The sequence below is a fragment of the Conger conger genome, chromosome 5, assembly GCF_963514075.1.
Source record: "Conger conger chromosome 5, fConCon1.1, whole genome shotgun sequence".
Lineage (NCBI taxonomy): Eukaryota > Metazoa > Chordata > Actinopteri > Anguilliformes > Congridae > Conger > Conger conger.
This window is the reverse complement of record NC_083764.1, coordinates 11,853,734-11,870,439: the sequence shown is the minus strand read 5'-3', so window position 1 is coordinate 11,870,439 and position 16,706 is coordinate 11,853,734. Positions and strand designations below refer to the sequence as shown.

The window sequence follows — 16,706 nt, the reverse complement described above, 5'->3', positions numbered from 1 at the left end:
AAGGCATGCACGCACAACACAGTCATAGTTTTTCTCAGTCATTTTCATTTTATTACTTTTGAGGTCTTTATCATTTGTATTTCCTTGGAACTCAACGTCAGCATTCCATTTTTAAACCGGCCCACCTGGCCTGTTGGTATTGAACTAGAAGACTTCCTCTTCTCACCTCTGCAAAAAACAAAAAATACAATGTTAAATCATAACATGGCTAGAGATAAATATCACATTAACTTGGAATTATGATTTTTTGGTAGAAAAGGAAGTACACTCTTATTAACACTTATATTTTCATTGAGAAATGTTATTTCAAGGACTTAATCTGTTAATGTTCTGTGTAAACAGACTGAACTCATCATGCTGCATGAAGGATAAATAATTATCCTAATGTGACACATTATGAACAACTTTACTGCCTGGAAATAAGACCACAAACTTTCACTTACCTTTCTTTACTCTCTTTTTTATTCTTCTTTTTCTTATTATCCTGGGAAAAAATGTGAGAACAGTTAAATACTCCTACTCCTACATGTGGCCTCACGTTTCATAAGTCATAAAATACCAAACAAAAACCTGACAAGCATATAGTACAAAGCCTACAGTTTTTGCAACAATACATTGGGCTTCCAGCACACATTTTACCACTAGAACGAAAACATCACCATGATTATCATGTTCTAATAATGAGGTCATTTAAAGATGCATGCCAGCATAAACAATATGGCTGCCATATCATGTGACCATGTATCATTTAAATTCCAACAGCTTCAAAGGAGATCAGGTTGTACACTAGTGGTAGAGGATTAACATTTATATTGGTAGCAAAGGGACAAGTAGCAAAGCTAGGGCAAAGTGATATGCCTACACTCACCAAGTTTGGCTCTTCCTTTGCTTTCTGCTTCTTGTCCTTTATCATTTGCTGGTAGGCTTTGTAATTGACGTATTGTTTCCTCGGGGGCTGCGGAGGACACAAGCCATTAGGTTTTGCTGACTCAGTTTGCCTGACCACATGTATTAACTTGGTGCTAAACAGCATCTTCAACAAAATCAAAAAAGAATGCGAGAAGATCACAATGCATCTTTTCTTGTCCTGTGAGCCTTGTTAAATTGGTTTGTATACAGTGCACTTGTGTTTAAAATGACATTTCGCTTGCTATGGGGATTATAAAGGAGTTGAAGGTGTTATAAAAGCACTGTGAAAGTATCAAAACACACAGCCCCCAAATAAACCCAGACGCCACACCTTGTGGCCGAAACAAATCAAAGTGCTCGGCACAGAACACATTCAGTTAATTGGAGCTAGCCAGCCAATCAGAACGAAGGTTCACTGATATTAATGAGCTTTAAAGACACAGTCACTAAAACAGCCTGTCCTTGATAAAGTAAAACTCTGGAAAGGTGTACAACATGAGACCTTCAAAGCTCTTTACGTCCATGGCTGATGTACTCATTCTGATATTCTGGACGCCTTACCCTGGCTCCCAGCATGATGGCTCGTTCTTGTTCGAAAAGCCGCTGCTGCTCCTTCTGGTACCCGGTGATTCCAAACCGGTGAACCTCCAAACGTGCCTTAAACAACAGGAAGGACAATTAAATACCTATTTCCAGCAAGGTATTTCCATAACAGGGATTTTCAGACAGAATGATTGTCTGACATTTTATTCCACAAATTGGCAATTATTCCTACAGTAATAGTAATGTTATGATGAATTTATTCACCTTTTCTAGACTTAGGCCCAAGTCTTTTTGGTCTACTACCTTCTTCTCATCTGCAGCAGGAGGCTGAAAAAAAGACAGAAGTCATTATTACTGAAAGTGTAATTGCACAAAAAACTGCAAAACAAGCAAAATGAACTGAAACACCAAATGCCAGGCACTTTTTTATTTATTTTTTTATTTTTTTACCTGCATTTCAGTTACATTTTGACTGTATAAAATTATTAACACATCCAGAATCCCAAACACTATAAATACCAGAAGCATATCCAGCTATTTGCCCAGTATGAGATCCAATTTCCTGAGTGTTAGAAATTTGTTATGATCGTGATGACTCCATCAGGGACTGGAGAGGTCTGCCTGGAGGGTCACTAATGCATAATGAATATTTCATGAAGTCATAAGAGACTCCAGTAGAACATCAAAGTAAATAACATCCCACCCCCACACCTTCAAGGCAGCTAATAGTGTCTAACCAGTGCCAAGGGCACAAGGACCCAAGTTACAAGAGCTTCTGTGCTTTTGTGCCAGTCCTTGTGGACAATGTAAAATCAAATATGCCACAAAGCAAAATGACAAGGATTTGTTCCCAGAAAATTACTTTGATGGGGTGGGGTCATTGTGGGGTAGCAAGGTTATACAAAATAACAAATACAGTATACAAAGAAAAACACATACCCAATAATCACAATTAGGCCTTTCAATTTAAAGAACAGTAATTGAATATTTAGAGTGACCAAAAAAACAAAAAGCTATTAATTCAAAGTTAACATACACTGATCACTACATTCCAATAAACACACAGTAGTACACTCAGACAATAATGATGTGTTATTTTTCCGAAATAATGGTAAAAGAAGAAAATACACTATACCTTTATTTCGGGGGTTGGAATAGTTTTCGTTTTCTTTTTCTTTAAGGGGTTCTGAAACGTCACAACCTCTACTTGTGCAGGCCTCTTGGTGGCCTGAGTTGTGTTCCCAACTTTGCAGGATTCTGGGACGGGAACTGAAGTCACAGCGATATTCCGTTCCAGTGAATTTGTGCAGTCCAGACCACCGTCCTTGCTGGCGTGGCCACTGTCAACAGAGGTGTACTCCACTTCTTCATGTGACTTCTTTCTCTTGGTTTTTAGCGATTTCTTTTTCCTTTTCTCTTGTGGCCCATCCCCTAAGGGGAAATATTTAATGAAGTAGTTAGGACAGCATTTTAATTAAAACACTTAAATCGACGACATTTCATATAGCCAGTAGCTATATACGTCTCCACCGGCAAGCACAATATCCCTCGGTGCTACTTACATATCAAAACCAACGCAACAGCTGTATCTGGCAAAATTGTTTCAGCTAACGTCACAAGCAAGCTAGATACAAAGATAACATACCTTTCATGAGAATTATTCATTTTGGTTACACCACTGGCCTCACTTCTAAGTCATCTATAATCGAAGGCAAGCTTACCGTAAATTGATAAATAGATACACTTACCAAAATCGTACAGCCGATTTAATACATCGTCTAAAAAAATATTATCTGAGTCTGCTCCTCCATCGTCGTCAGTGTTTAGACTCATTTTGACAGCTAGCTACTATGTTATTTTATGCAAGCTAAAAACTACTATTCAAGTTTCTGTTCTTGTTAGCTTGCAATGATTCTCACGTGTTGTTGCCAAGCGGAAGCCGGCGTTAGTATGGCTTTCCCAGGCCACCGTACGTGGGAGGCTGCGTGATTACGCCATAGAACGCTGAAAGCCGTGGCTCTCCTGACAGAACGGCGCCGCCCAAACATGTGAATTAGTCTGTTTCTGGTTTTCGAAAATCACAAAGTTTGTTTTAGATTTGACATTGTAACTTCATTGCACAGCACTGCGTAGTTACAGTACAGACAGGGTCCGTATTTGGACTTTTTTCATTATTAGCAATGGCATCAAAAGCCCTGTATTCAGTAAGTATTGCCAAATTGTTGAAGTAACTTGAACAGCAATATCTTGCAATCAACCGGTTAGCATGCTAGCTTAAAGATACTGTATAACTACTTGAATTTTAGCGAATATTAAAGTCCAGTGTGTGTCATCAAACGTAGCTAGCTGGATGTGTAATAGCTACAGACAGAAATGTTTGGCTAGCTAAATGGTGCGTTTTGGCTTACGTTAACTAGTCCGTAAGCTATGTATGACACTTGCGTCTGTGCAGCAAAGGGACCCAGCTTTAAAGAAGAGGGACGACTTTGAGGATATCCTGGACGAGAGGAGGAACTCCAGTGACTTAAGATATGCCCTGAGATGTTACACGCCAGTCCTCTACAAGGGCATGACTCCATGCAAAGCGAGCACTCTCAAGACCATCGTTCTTCAGTCTGAACAAGTCCGCTATGTTATTAATCAGGTACGATTGCAAATTGGGACCGACTGTCTGACTCTGGGTTTGTATATAGAAAAGAAAACACGGTAGTCTGAGGCATGCAGTAATTTTGTTTCGTGCATCTCTGTGTGTGTTGTGTCTGTGTGTATACAAACTGAGTGCTTTTTGAAATATGTGCAACTTGTTATACAGCAATTATATTGTAATTATATTTTATGTTAACAAACAGGAATATGTGGAAATTTATCTTTTTTATATATTTGTACTGGCACCAGGCATCTTCCGTTTTCATTCAGTTGTTTCCCAAAAAAGCAGCTGATTTAGTGCTTAATCAGATTCTCTGATTGAATGGGAATCCGTGAAAAAATAATTAAAAACACGACTAGATTGTACTTGCCGGTGTACATCTAGCAAGAGCCCTTCCCCACAAAAAATATGGGTGTGGTATCTTTCCTGGAAATTAAACTTGTTTGTCCACCAGTGCCCTGTCAAGGCTGAATGGTATTCCATGGAACCATGGTGTCTCATGGTTAGGTTAACTAACCGTAATAATGACGTGTGCGCCCAGGTGTCGAAGGAGATGGGGGAGACCCCGGACATCGTTCAGGAAGAGGCGCTGGCCATCCTGGAGGAGATGGCCCAGCGGCTGCAGCTCAGCACGATCCGCTTCTTCGCCTTCACGCTCAGCAAAGCCTTCAAGGCCCTCTTCCAGAGTGTCCGCGTCAACGAGGAGGGCATCCAGAGAGTGAGTCGCCCTGCCACCTCAGGCACAGTCCAAACACCAGTCTACGTACGGCGGATGCTATATTACATTACAGGCATTCAGCAGACACTCTTTTCCAGAGCAACATACAATGAAGTGCAAATCAAACCCCGGGCAAGTATGTTCAGGGCCCTAGAGGAAAGTCCAGTTTCAATGTGTTTTGCAAGATTTCGCAGCTTTGGACCCCCACAGGGGTCACAGTCTGGCACAGGACTGCCCAACTGTGTTCCTGGAGATCTGCCATCCCTTAGGTTTTCATTTCAACCCTAATTTGGCCCACCTGATTCGACTAGTTAGCCCTTGAATGAGATCTCGAGGTGTTTAAAGAGGTGCGGTTTGTATGGTTGGAGTGAAAACCTACTGGAGGCTAGATCTCCAGGTACAGGGTTGGGCAGCTCTCTGGTCTAGCAGAATTCATATTAACTGTTGACACACCAGTAGTGAGATGATGACTGTCATGTCCACTCCAGCTGCTAACATAACTGCCGTTTCCCCCCCCTCAGCTGCAGCAGGCCATTCACGAGCACCCAGTGGTGCTGCTGCCCAGTCACCGTAGTTACATCGACTTCCTCATGATGTCATACGTCCTCTACACCTATGACCTGGCCCTGCCGGTCATCGCTGCAGGAATGGGTGAGTGGAGGCTCCGGAATGCAGCCCGGAATGCATCTTCTGGAATCCAGAACTTATCAGAGATCTAAGCACATTCATTCTGATTGGAGGGCGGCTACTGTAAGTGTGTGTAGATGTGGTGTTTACTGTTTAATGTGCAGCCTGTTTGAATTCTGATTGAATTCTGTTCTGAAAATGAAGCTGTTAGTCACTTTTAGTGCACCATTCCAAATGTGCTTTACTGCTAGCAGTGTAGTTTCACATGCTTAGCCGTTTTAAAGAGAGTTGTGCTTGTATCTGATCGGTGATTTTATACAACTTTGTTACGTCTTACAGACTTCCTTGGCATGAAGTTTGTCGGTGAGATGCTGCGGATGTCTGGCGCTTTCTTCATCCGACGGTCATTTGGAGGGGACAAACTATATTGGGCCGTTTTTTCAGAATATGTCAAGACAATGCTCAGGGTAAATGGAATGCAGTAATGGTGATAAACCACAGAATGCATTAAAAGGCCACAAAGGCTGGCTTTGGGAACATCGCATAAGATGACTTGATAGTGCTGTCTTTCGTCAGTGAAATTGTACGATTGGTGAAATTACAGTAAAACCATTGTTACATCCTGTATTTAAAAAAGGCATTGAACTGAAGACAAAACAAAGTGTAGTAGGTAGGAAGCCTGAAGGTTAAGTGTAGATAAGGCATTGCATGAACCTTATCAGCAAAAATAAGCTGTCAGTTGTTAAAAATACTGCTCTGAAAGTGATCTTTGACTTTTGTCTTTATACTGATTACATTGGAATTGCAAAAGAGACTCCAGGACTCAATGGTCAGATTAAAGCAAATTTCTGTCAGAAAGACAGTACCGCATATGACCACAAGAGGAGGCCTCATTCTGTCAGCATTTCAGGAGTTTTCCGGGAAATTGTGTTTCCAAGTTTCCAATTGATTAATCATTTATTTTATTGTAAATCATGGTATTGGTTTAATCTGTTAATGTCTGTTTGTGTATTTGTGTATTTTCTGGTATCTGATATTCTTTCTTTCCCAGAATGGATATGCCCCAATTGAGTTTTTCTTAGAAGGGACGAGAAGTCGTACATGCAAATCACTGACCCCTAAATTGGGTAAGTATAGTAAGCACTGTGGACAGTTTGGGGACAGTGTTCTCTCATTTCAACAGGGCACTGCTGAGAACCCTGCACACTGGCTTAATTTCAAGTTTGTTGCGGGTCAGTGCTGACTCATGCATGTATTTCTCAAGAAGGAAGTATGATGTGGCAATATAAGCTTTTCATTGCCTAATTTCCTGTGTTGTCTTAGTGATTATATCGATATACAGTACATCTATAATTTTGTATAAGCTAGTACGTTTTCAAATCTCACATCTATATTACACTAAACAGTTATGTATTGAATTAAAATGCGAAGCTGACCTGAACTTTGTTCATTTTTAAATATTTAGTTTGGAAGTGCACTCCAAAGTTAAAAGCAACCTTGGTAAATTGAAATTTCAATGTTTTGGACTGTTACTGAGGAGGAAAAAGAAAGAACTGGCTAACATCAAAATAGCCAGAGATGTTTTGTAGAATTGCCACTTATTGCTTATCAAGATATTAATATCCGTGGCAGATTTCTCATGATTCTGTCCTCTGTTGTCTCTTTGTTAGGCCTGTTGAATATCGTAATGGACCCCTTCTTTAAGGGGGAAGTGTTTGACGTCAGCTTGGTACCGATTAGCATCAGCTATGAGAGGGTTCTGGAGGAGACGCTGTATGCCCGTGAGCTCCTGGGGGTCCCCAAACCCAAAGAGTCTACCTCGGTAAGTTAGTCCCACGTCCCCTGAGGGACTGGTGATCCTGGTATTTACTCCAACCCCTGCTCACAGTCGCTTAGCGAGCTTAATCCTCGCCTGTATGAGACATTCTTAGCATTACTCTGGCTGCTAAACCACAGCCTCAGATTGTATTTCTTGCCCTGTACTGGGAAACTGTGCCGTATTGTGAGATACGCATGGATAGAAGTGTGCCTAGCTAATTGGAAGATTTGATTTCATTTGGGAAGGGGAATCGGTTGGAACGAAAAGTAGCCTGTGCGACGCCCGCCTGGAATTGAGTTTGACACCCGTGGTCAACGGTTTCGCCTCCCTGCTCCCCCCCCGAAGTCCAGCTGTCACACTCGTCATCTCATCAGCTAGCGTGACGGTCGAGGAGCTCGCCGCCACCCACAGCGCCGCTTTTAATGGGGAACGAGTGAAACCCAGCAGTACCACTGTCCTTGAGTGTGCTTGAAATCGGCAAACTGTTTACTGTGTGCTATTAAAGATAAGTTCAGATTAGTGCCGATTGAGTTCAGGCCACAGTGATGTAATTATATGGCGGTTGGGTTGTTTTCAGGGACTGCTGAAAGCTCGTCGGATCCTCAGCGAAGATTACGGCAGCATACACGTTTACTTCGGCCAGCCCGTGTCTGTCCGCAGCCTGGCCCAGGGCAGGATCAACCGGTCCGAGTACAACCTGATTCCCAGGTACACACCAGCCTGTGGGAAAACTCTAGAAAATTACACGACTAGAGAAAGAACCATGACGGAGATGAGGATCATAGGGTTATTGCTATTGGCAGAGTGCACGAGTGAGCACCACCATCCTGGACTGAATCCGACCTGAATCCGAGTGCTGACTCTGGCCGGCAGCGCTCAGAGGGATGGGAGGGATATAGGTGGGATACAGTCGGTGGGGATATAGCTTTGTTTATTGTTCAAGCAACTTCTGTTCATGGCTGTCTGGGTTTCACATTGCTAGCTCTCGAGCATGCGTATGAATGGGTCTCCTCCACCCCTGCTCTGTGTGCCTGGCTCACGGCTGTGGTGTGAAATAATGCTTGTGGGAAAAGGATGCCTACTTCTACATAGTTTGCAAGTTGGACAGCCAAAATTTTGGTGAGATTGGAGATGCAGAATTTACATATAAATAAGAGAAAACGCTGATAGAATCGTGTATTGAGCTGAGCTTTAAAACCGATCTCATTTTGTCCCCATCTCTCTCTAGCATCCGGGTCAGAGGCTGAGTCTGTGTCTTAACCCGCTCAGAAAACCCGAACGCTTTTTGCAGGTACATTCCCAGGAAGTCGAGCGAGGAGACGCAGAGCTTCGTGAACGACACGGCCTACATGCTGGTGCGCAGGCAGGAGGAGAACATGGTGCTGCGGCCCTGGGTCCTGATCGCCGCCGTGCTCATGCAGAACCTGGACGGGCTGGACCTGGAGCTGCTCACGAAGCAGACGGTCTGGCTCCGAGGCCTGGCCGGGGCGTTCGGAGCCTTCCTCGACTGGCCTGGTACGATGCGCTAATGCTCAGGTTTATTTAGCACAGGGATCGTCAAATCACAGTCCTCGACTGGCCTGGTACGATTTGCTAATGCTCAGGTTTATTTAGCACAGGGATCGTCAAATCACGGTCCTCGACTGGCCTGGTACGATGCGCTAATGGTAAGGTTTATTTAGCACAGGGATCGTCAAATCACGGTCCTTGACTGGATGGTACGATGCCCTAACGCTACGCTTATTTAGCACAGGGATCGTCAAATCGATTGGTTGATTGACTTAACCGTTTGGGCTGCGAGGTCTCAGCACGTCATGTGTATGTGCACATCATGGGTGAATTATGGGTGAATTATTGGGTGAATAACTTAATTACAGGACTAGTTTTATTGTGTTTCAGCACTGCTTAATTTAAGTCATGTAGTCCTCACACCTGGTTTCCAAGAATGACGGCTAATTTAAAGGATGCCCCAAAAAACCTGCAGACACACTGGCTACTGGCTCTCCAGGAGTTGCTGGCACCTGTTCTACATCTACATCTACATTCAGTTTATGAGCCTATATTAATATGTCTGTACTAGACAGATTGCATAATTAAGCAGACACCAGCCCTTTGCTGTAAGCTGCATAAGTGTCAAATAATTAACTGGCTCTTTTCAACAAAGTGCATATTACCATACCCTTAGGCTTTGTGTCCACCCTACAGAGTGGTACATATGACGTATAAGAAAATAGCATTTTCAATGATGTCAGTCACATTTTTTATGCAGAATCCTATTTGTTTACTCTGGGATTGTCGTTTGCCACGAGCCGTTTGTATTACACGGGTGTCAAAAATCAAAGCCTTTGCCTCAGTCTTCCAACCTCTGTTCAATGGCAGATATCCTATCCATTCATCCGTTTACACGATAACTGGGAGTGTTTCGCAGGGGCGGTGTGCGTCCTTGAGTAATTAAAGGGGACGTTTCACACGCCGCTTCTGTGATGGCATTAGGAGAAAGTTTGAATGTAGAGCAGTTGAGAGAGTGCTATAATAAGCTCCCCAACGGGGGAGGGGCAGGGGGGGGAGAAGGGGGAACCGAACGCAGATGGTACCATGGTCCTTAGAGGGCTCTGACTGACAGGTCCCAGCGTATTGGCGGGACACGGCCGACTGCGTGGATTAATCGCCGCCGCGCGCTATGCCGAACCTCCGCTCGCTTGTCACCCCGGATTAACCGTCACTCCCTTCCACCCCCAGACCAAACGCCCGCCGATAAGGTGGTGGCCTCCAGCCTGGCGCTCCACCACGGCCTGGTCCAGGCAACGGGGGGGCGGGTTCGGCTGCTGGAGGGGCCGCAGGACCCGGCAAGCCCAGAAGAGGCGCTGTTTGACCAGGCCGTCGGCGTGCTCTCCTGCGCCTCCTACAGGAACCAGGTCCTGCACGTCTTCCTCAGACCCGCCTTGGTGGCGGTCGCCCTGGAGACTGCTAATACCTCCAGGAACGGTCAGTTCAGTTCAGTTCAGCTGTATTTGTATAGAGCTTTTTACAGAAGACTGTTACAAAGAGACTTTACAGAGTAACTGTAGAGCACAAGAATGGCAATGACCAGGTTCCAAAAAAAACCTTCAAACAGAGGTGAGAAAAATCTTGCTGTAGAGGGGGATCCCATCCTCCGCTATTCGGCAAGGTGTAGACGGTAGAATGGATGTTACAGAAATGTAACAAGAAATCTATTTCAGCTATTCAAATGGGTTAAACCGGTTACAGTTAAGGTAGTAAACTAGCTGGAAAAGTAGGAAGTCCAAATGAGGGAAAATATAGTTGGGTTTTAGAGGGGTAAGGTGATGTATCTGTAGCTCCAGGAAGTGTGGGCATGAAGCAGGGGAGGAGCAGGGCTGCTGCACTCCACCACCTCTGAGCAGGGAAAGGGCAGCAGTGGTCCGTCAGCTCGGAGAGGGGCATGAGTGTTCTGTGTGTATTCTGTAGCGGTATTACGAGGGAACGGTGCTCAGCAGAAATACGGAGGCGATGATTGAAGAATGGGTAATTGCTGTTAGCACAGTAGACTCACTTCTTAAAAAACGGTTATTATGTTAAAAGGGAGCACTGTAGATAAATGCAGATTAGACAGCATACTCCTTAGCGATCAAATATTTTCTTTGACATCTTCCCACACCAGTACGGTGGTGCATTTAATAGATTCAGTGGATGGAATTTTTCTTGTGATAGTCGCTGGATATAAGCCATTCTTATTTAGACTGAAGTAGATTACTTTCCGTGATGTTCACTCTTGAAGACAGAAATGAAATGTGACAGAACCATTGCTCTAAGAAAACCTCAAAGGGATAGCTTTAGATCTTTAGAGAAGTCTGTCAAACAAAAATTTGGTTTGGTGGAGTTTGCTGTCAAATTTTCATTTTTCTCCGCTTAACGCACTAAACTTATTTGCCCGCCACGCAAGATTTTTGCTTACAAGACACCTTTTTGTTAAGATGATGGAATGAATTCAGTTCAATTTAATTCAGCAGTGCTTGCATTCAGCAAGTTTAGTTGCAATAGTATTAGTGTTTTTCTTGCTTATGTGAACAGTAGGTTATTTTATTCAGAAAAGAAACTCCTAGGCCAATGGTCTGCAACACCGGTTATGGAGAGCCACATGGTCTGTTGGGTTTTGTTTTCACCAGTGCTGTAAGATCACCATCATATTTAGATTCAAGTATAACCAGGTGAAGGGAGTTAACTGTGTAAACAACTGAAGAGGAACAATGAGAATCCAGCAGAACCTGTGGTTCTCTTGCAGACCCCTGTCCTAGGCTCATCGTGCTTCTGGTAACATGCTAATATTTTGCTTCATGTTGTAGATGATGTCTATAGCTCCTTCCTGTACCTCCGGAATGTTTTTTCAAACGAGTTCATCCTCTGTCCAGGAGCCTCTGTACAGGTACTGGGCTTCATCCTTTAATCCCAACCGTAACTTCCTCTTCCATTCAGTTTAACTAGTGCTAGTGTGTGTAAGGAGCCTGATACAGTGGTGTATGCTGCGGGAGCAGGGTGTATCTGCAGGCAGCTCTGTAGACACCACAACAATTCCAGCACGGGTCCTTAACTCTTTGAAGAGTAGGTTCTTTGGAATAGAATAAAAAAAATAAAAAAAGAACTTGTCAATGTTCTAGAAATCAGTTGCTTTCAATTGCCTGTAGTGATTGTTACATCAGCATTACATAGTTAAAAAAACATACCTTGAAGGCTTACAGAAGAGTCCCCAACTTTCTCAACAGCACTTGTCCAGAACGAAAGTATCCCTCCTTTCTCTTTCGGTCACCGGAGAGCCACTGTTCTCAGACCCCGTTCTTCCCCCCCGGCAGGACTTTGAGGAGGGCTGCTACCTGCTGTTGAAGTGTGGTGCCATCCAGATGCTGCAGCAGGACCTGGTGGTGACGGAAAGAGGCCAGCCCATCCTGTCCTTCCTCAGCGGCATGCTGGAGCCCTTCCTCCAGGGGTACCAGGTACAGACGCGAGTGTGCTGACACAACGAGCCTTTTCTCTCGGCCGCCTCAGTCATATGGTGGAGGAGACGCTTTCTCAGAACGCCCGTTTAGTCTAATTAGCTGGAGGTGCACACACTGGGAGAGGTGTACTTTCAGTTCAATCCAATTTTGTTTGTATGGCGTTTTTCAGCGAAGACTTGAGGTGCATGTTTGGAGCAGACTACTAGGGCGGCTTAACTGCTAATGCTTGAACATTCAATGGTATTTTAAATGGTCATCTGTGTTTTCTATAGTGTCACCGCCACAACAAAATGGCACATGAAATTGCAGCTTCTTCTCGGAGGTCAGTTCTGAGAAGTCCAAAATGTGCGATTTGGAGCCATGCGATGCGAGCGCTCAGATTGTCAGTGTGAGGGATTGTGGGAAGGGTGTGGTTATGTGTGCCCAGTGCACGTTAGGCTCTCAGCACCGCTCATTGATTTCCGTTGCCCCCTCTCCTCTCCTCTCCACTCCTGCAGGTGGTGTGTCGCTACTTCAGCGAGGAGGCCAGCGAGGGCCTGACGGAGAAACAGTACATCCCCGCTGTCCGCAGCTTCGCCGTCAAGCGCATCCTGTCAGGTGCCCCTGCTGCCCGAGGCCTTTTATCGCCGAGTCCGTGGGGCTCCGCTGCGTTAACATGCCACCGGAGGCTGCAGTATCGGACATTTTAACAGTTTACCCGCTCTCCCCCACGCTAACGCAGGCTAATGCCTTCCAAAGTTCCATTTTCCTTTCCATTTCAAACCTGCCAAACAGCAAGGAGGCAAAGGGAGGCCTTGCTGGCTGTTGGGAATGTTTGTTTATGGTTTTTCGTGTTTTTCTCTTTGTCCAGAGGGCCTAAAGTGCTACGAAGCTCTTTCTTCTGACCTGCAGAAGAACGCTCTCGCCGCCTTGCTGAGGATGAGCGCTCTAAGAAAGGTTAAAGCGTAAGTTTTCCGTCGAGCCAAGCTGTCTACGGGCAGCTGTCGGCATGTGAGGAACTAATACGAGATGAAAAATGATTGGATGTGTGCTACACGTGTGCCCCTGTGCCAACGGCCAGGCAGTTACCATCTGTGTTCCTGCTGGAGTGGAAAAGGTGATGGAGTTCTTCAACCTGATCCATTATTTCCTTTCTTTTCAGGGCCGATCAAGTTACTCTCAAAGTGAACACAATGGCCGTGAAGGCAATAGAAGACACACTCGGTAAGAATGATTAGACACAATTCATTAATTTGATAAATTTGTTATTACAAAGTTCTTGTTCATGTTTTACAAGGTCGATTTTTGTTCAGACTTTTCTCTGATTACCAATTTATTATAAACTGTGACTGTAAGATGTACTGTGCCATTTTACTCTTCTGTAAAATATGTTTTTAAACTTTCAAAAACCGTTTAAGGTTTTCACACTTTCCTCTCCTGTTATAATTCAGTCTGGTGGCCTACATAAACTTTGCATTGTTCTGACCCAGATTACACGCTGGAACACTGTAACATTAGCAGTACTTCAGATACAATGTCTGTGTTTAAACTGTCCGGTCAGAAACAGAACCGGTTCTGACCGGTTGCTTCAATTTCCCTCCTTGGTCTACCTCACAGGGGGTAAGGTTCCTGCCCAGAAACCTGTCCTTGCCCGGCTGTAGTTGTGTCTGTGCTGGAGTCGACGTGAGCCCTGGAGAATAAACTATGCCTTCATTATCACAATGCCAAACTTTGCAAGACTACACAAGGTTACCACAGAGGCTGTTTATCATCTTAATTTCTTTTTAAGAGACTCCTCACTGCCATCTGGGACGACCCTTCATGTACAAAATCTGTTCTAGTTTTTCATAGGACTAATACCACTTAAACACAGTATTAGAGGCCTGCGGTTGACCGTGCAGGTTGCATGTCTCTCTCAGATGTAGCGTAACCCTGATTTTGCCAAGCCTGTTTTAATAGGAACGACATTTCACATTTTTGCCTCTGTATGTCCTGATCTGACACAAAACTGAAGTTCACTTTTTGAATGTTTTGTAATTGACCAAACAAAAGTAATGAGGCACATGCCATATTGTTTTATTACAATGTGAGAATGAAGGAAGTTGATATGAAATAGTATACATATATTCTTTGTTCTCGCATTGTATTATTGTATTTATTTTAGATGTTTTTTGATCGAGTGCAGTTTGAAATGCTCCCTTCTTTGCGTCGAGGGAAAGCGTGTGCTTGCTAATGAACTAACGGGTGATGTGTTATGCGTGTGTGAAATGCGTGTGAATTCCAGTGCAGCATAGGCAAAAGACTGATTGCATTTAAAAACAAGCCAAAACTTCAGTGAAAACCTTGAGAAAATGGGAGTCTTTCTGCGGTTAAAGCCAAAGGGGTTACTTGTACGTAATGATTCCGTGCTGTACAATGAACGACGTAACCAAATGAAATCCAGGAGAGCCATTGGGGTTGACATTGAAGTCTCTTCTCATGTGTGAACTTCACAGACTAACTGTGGTTCCTCATGTGCTCTGCTATAATGGTCCTCTGTGTGAGGTACCCTCCCCCACAAACGTAAGATCAAGTGCTTTAGTTAACTGCGATGAGCGACTCCCTATTCAACTCAACTCAGCTTCCTGAAACTACATTTTTATCGACAGTGTTGGTGTGACATTCTAAGAAGTGTGTTGCTGTGTTGGAATTGATTTATCACTAAAGTGCAATTTTAAAAAAAGCATGGATATGGAGGCATTTGATACCGCTGAGGCTGGTAGTAATTCACATTTTAAGAAGGCAGGCTAGGTTAAGTACACTCCCTTAATGTCCAGTTTACCCAGTTTAGTTTCATGATATGTGGTGCAGAGTAACACAGTATTGGATGTGGTGGTGGTTTTTGGTGGGGGGGTGGGGGGGTATAACTGTCTTATTGAATTATAACTGAATTATTTTCTCTGTCACCCAAGGCTTTGCCAATGTAATTATCCATGTTTGTTTAACTGTATAACTGTACTTTGTTGTGTGTAATATGCCTATGGGGTGCTTTGGGATATTCTTGTAACACTGGTGATTGAGGAGAGGACTGAAAGGTTAACCGTCCTGTCTGTTAAACAACTTTTCAGTGTTCCCTCTGACTCCACAGGCAGGGAAAAAGCCACATTTACAATAAACATTTACAATGATCAAAATGTACAATAAAAACAAATCATGGGTCCTTACCAATGTAGCAGTTACAAAACATGTAAAAGGTCTACTTCTTTAGTTTATTATTATAATTTTGATAATGATAATATTATCATTTTTTAAATTGTTTTACTGTATATCAAAGGTAGTAGCAATATTGTGTTCAAACTAGTATTGCTCTCGGCGCTGACTGACAAGCTATTCCAGTATGCCGTTCCTTCTGTAAGGCTGGAGGACTAATGGCTGCTGATGCCTGGAAAATCTTTCCTATTGGGGAAGGTATAACATAAAAAATACCGGAAGCATAACCAGCTATTTTTCCAGTACAAGATCAAACTTCCTATGGAAACACTGTTAAAAATATGTTGATTGTGATGACTGTGAGGTACTGGAAAGGTTTGTCTTTAGAGTCACTAATGCAATGCCTCATGAATATTTCAGAAATTCACAAGGGACTCCAGTAGAACATCAAAGTAAATAATGCCCCTGCCCTAAGCCACCTTCAAGCCAGTCATTTTGTGTACGCACAAATATTTTTACCATTTACCATTTACCAAATATACCATGAGGCAAAATGGTTCCCATAATAAAATGATACCTTATTATTCATTTTGGGGCGACAACGTACAAAATATTAAATTACAAAATGACACATACAAAAAAACTAAACAAACAAAAAAAGTAAGTTCTTTATTGAAAAGTTGACATACAGTGATCACTAAATTCCAATAAACAGCACTTCGCCAAAAATGATGTAGTGTAGTGCATTCTTTCTCCAAAATAATGATAAAAGAAAATAATGTATCCTACCATTGTGACATTTGGTCTCAAAAACAGCTGAACCTCTTGGCCACTTCTGCTGCTTTAATGCATGTAGGAGCTGCCACATGATTGGCTGATTAAAAGTTTGCATTAACAAGCTGGTGTACAGGTCTACCTTATAAATAGATCACCGATTGTATGTATGCATCTATGTATATATATATACACACACACACACAGACACACACACACACACACATATATATATAAGTATTTTCTGTGCATTGCCAGTCAATGGTGCCAATAATTCTGGAGCCCATGGTATATTCTGAGATGCGCACATCTGTGTTGTCATATCTCAGCACTGTAACACAGCACTGTTTCCTGCAGGACCAGTTTGTGGGAATTCTCATGCTAGTGGTTTTATTTAAGTAATAGACTCACCTCACAAAAGCAAAGAAGGATTTCAATCATGCCAGTCTTTTTCAGGTAATGCTCATGGTGTCATCAAATTTTTCTTTGATGTAAAATGAACAAGACATA

General features: G+C 43.2%; 2 protein-coding genes across 2 annotated transcripts; one reads left to right on the top strand and one right to left on the bottom strand.

The window, feature by feature from the left end:
* Positions 1-18: 18 nt before the first annotated feature.
* On the bottom strand, positions 19-3,902 carry c5h1orf131 (chromosome 5 C1orf131 homolog). The gene is made up of 7 exons (XM_061243553.1): positions 3,201-3,902; positions 2,588-2,883; positions 1,717-1,779; positions 1,471-1,566; positions 869-955; positions 444-484; positions 19-168 (listed from the first exon to the last, which is right to left on the bottom strand). Exons 1-7 carry the CDS (start codon positions 3,283-3,285, stop codon positions 45-47), a joined length of 792 nt encoding a protein of 263 aa, XP_061099537.1. The 5' UTR covers positions 3,286-3,902; the 3' UTR covers positions 19-44.
* Positions 3,419-15,116, top strand: LOC133129446 (dihydroxyacetone phosphate acyltransferase-like). Its single transcript, XM_061243552.1, has 16 exons — positions 3,419-3,656; positions 3,905-4,096; positions 4,641-4,817; positions 5,339-5,468; positions 5,784-5,911; positions 6,496-6,571; positions 7,115-7,266; positions 7,841-7,971; positions 8,555-8,778; positions 10,003-10,248; positions 11,607-11,686; positions 12,111-12,251; positions 12,752-12,851; positions 13,105-13,198; positions 13,396-13,457; positions 13,851-15,116. The coding sequence occupies exons 1-16, from the start codon at positions 3,633-3,635 to the stop codon at positions 13,892-13,894; spliced, it is 2,001 nt and encodes a 666-aa protein (XP_061099536.1). The 5' UTR covers positions 3,419-3,632; the 3' UTR covers positions 13,895-15,116.
* Positions 15,117-16,706: the final 1,590 nt, after the last annotated feature.

Bases quoted from the DNA above. Each gene is read 5' to 3' on its own strand.
- LOC133129446 (XM_061243552.1), top strand. From the start codon at position 3,633: ATGGCATCAAAAGCCCTGTATTCA. The intron at 3,657-3,904 runs GTAAGTATTGCC...GCGTCTGTGCAG, and splicing joins CATCAAAAGCCCTGTATTCA to CAAAGGGACCCAGCTTTAAA. The intron at 7,267-7,840 runs GTAAGTTAGTCC...GGTTGTTTTCAG, and splicing joins AACCCAAAGAGTCTACCTCG to GGACTGCTGAAAGCTCGTCG.
- c5h1orf131 (XM_061243553.1), bottom strand. From the start codon at position 3,285: ATGAGTCTAAACACTGACGACGATGGAGGAGCAGACTCAGATAATATT. The intron at 485-868 runs GTGAGTGTAGGC...ATTTTTTCCCAG, and splicing joins CAAAGGAAGAGCCAAACTTG to GATAATAAGAAAAAGAAGAA. The intron at 169-443 runs GTAAGTGAAAGT...TGTTTTTTGCAG, and splicing joins AAAAAAGAGAGTAAAGAAAG to AGGTGAGAAGAGGAAGTCTT.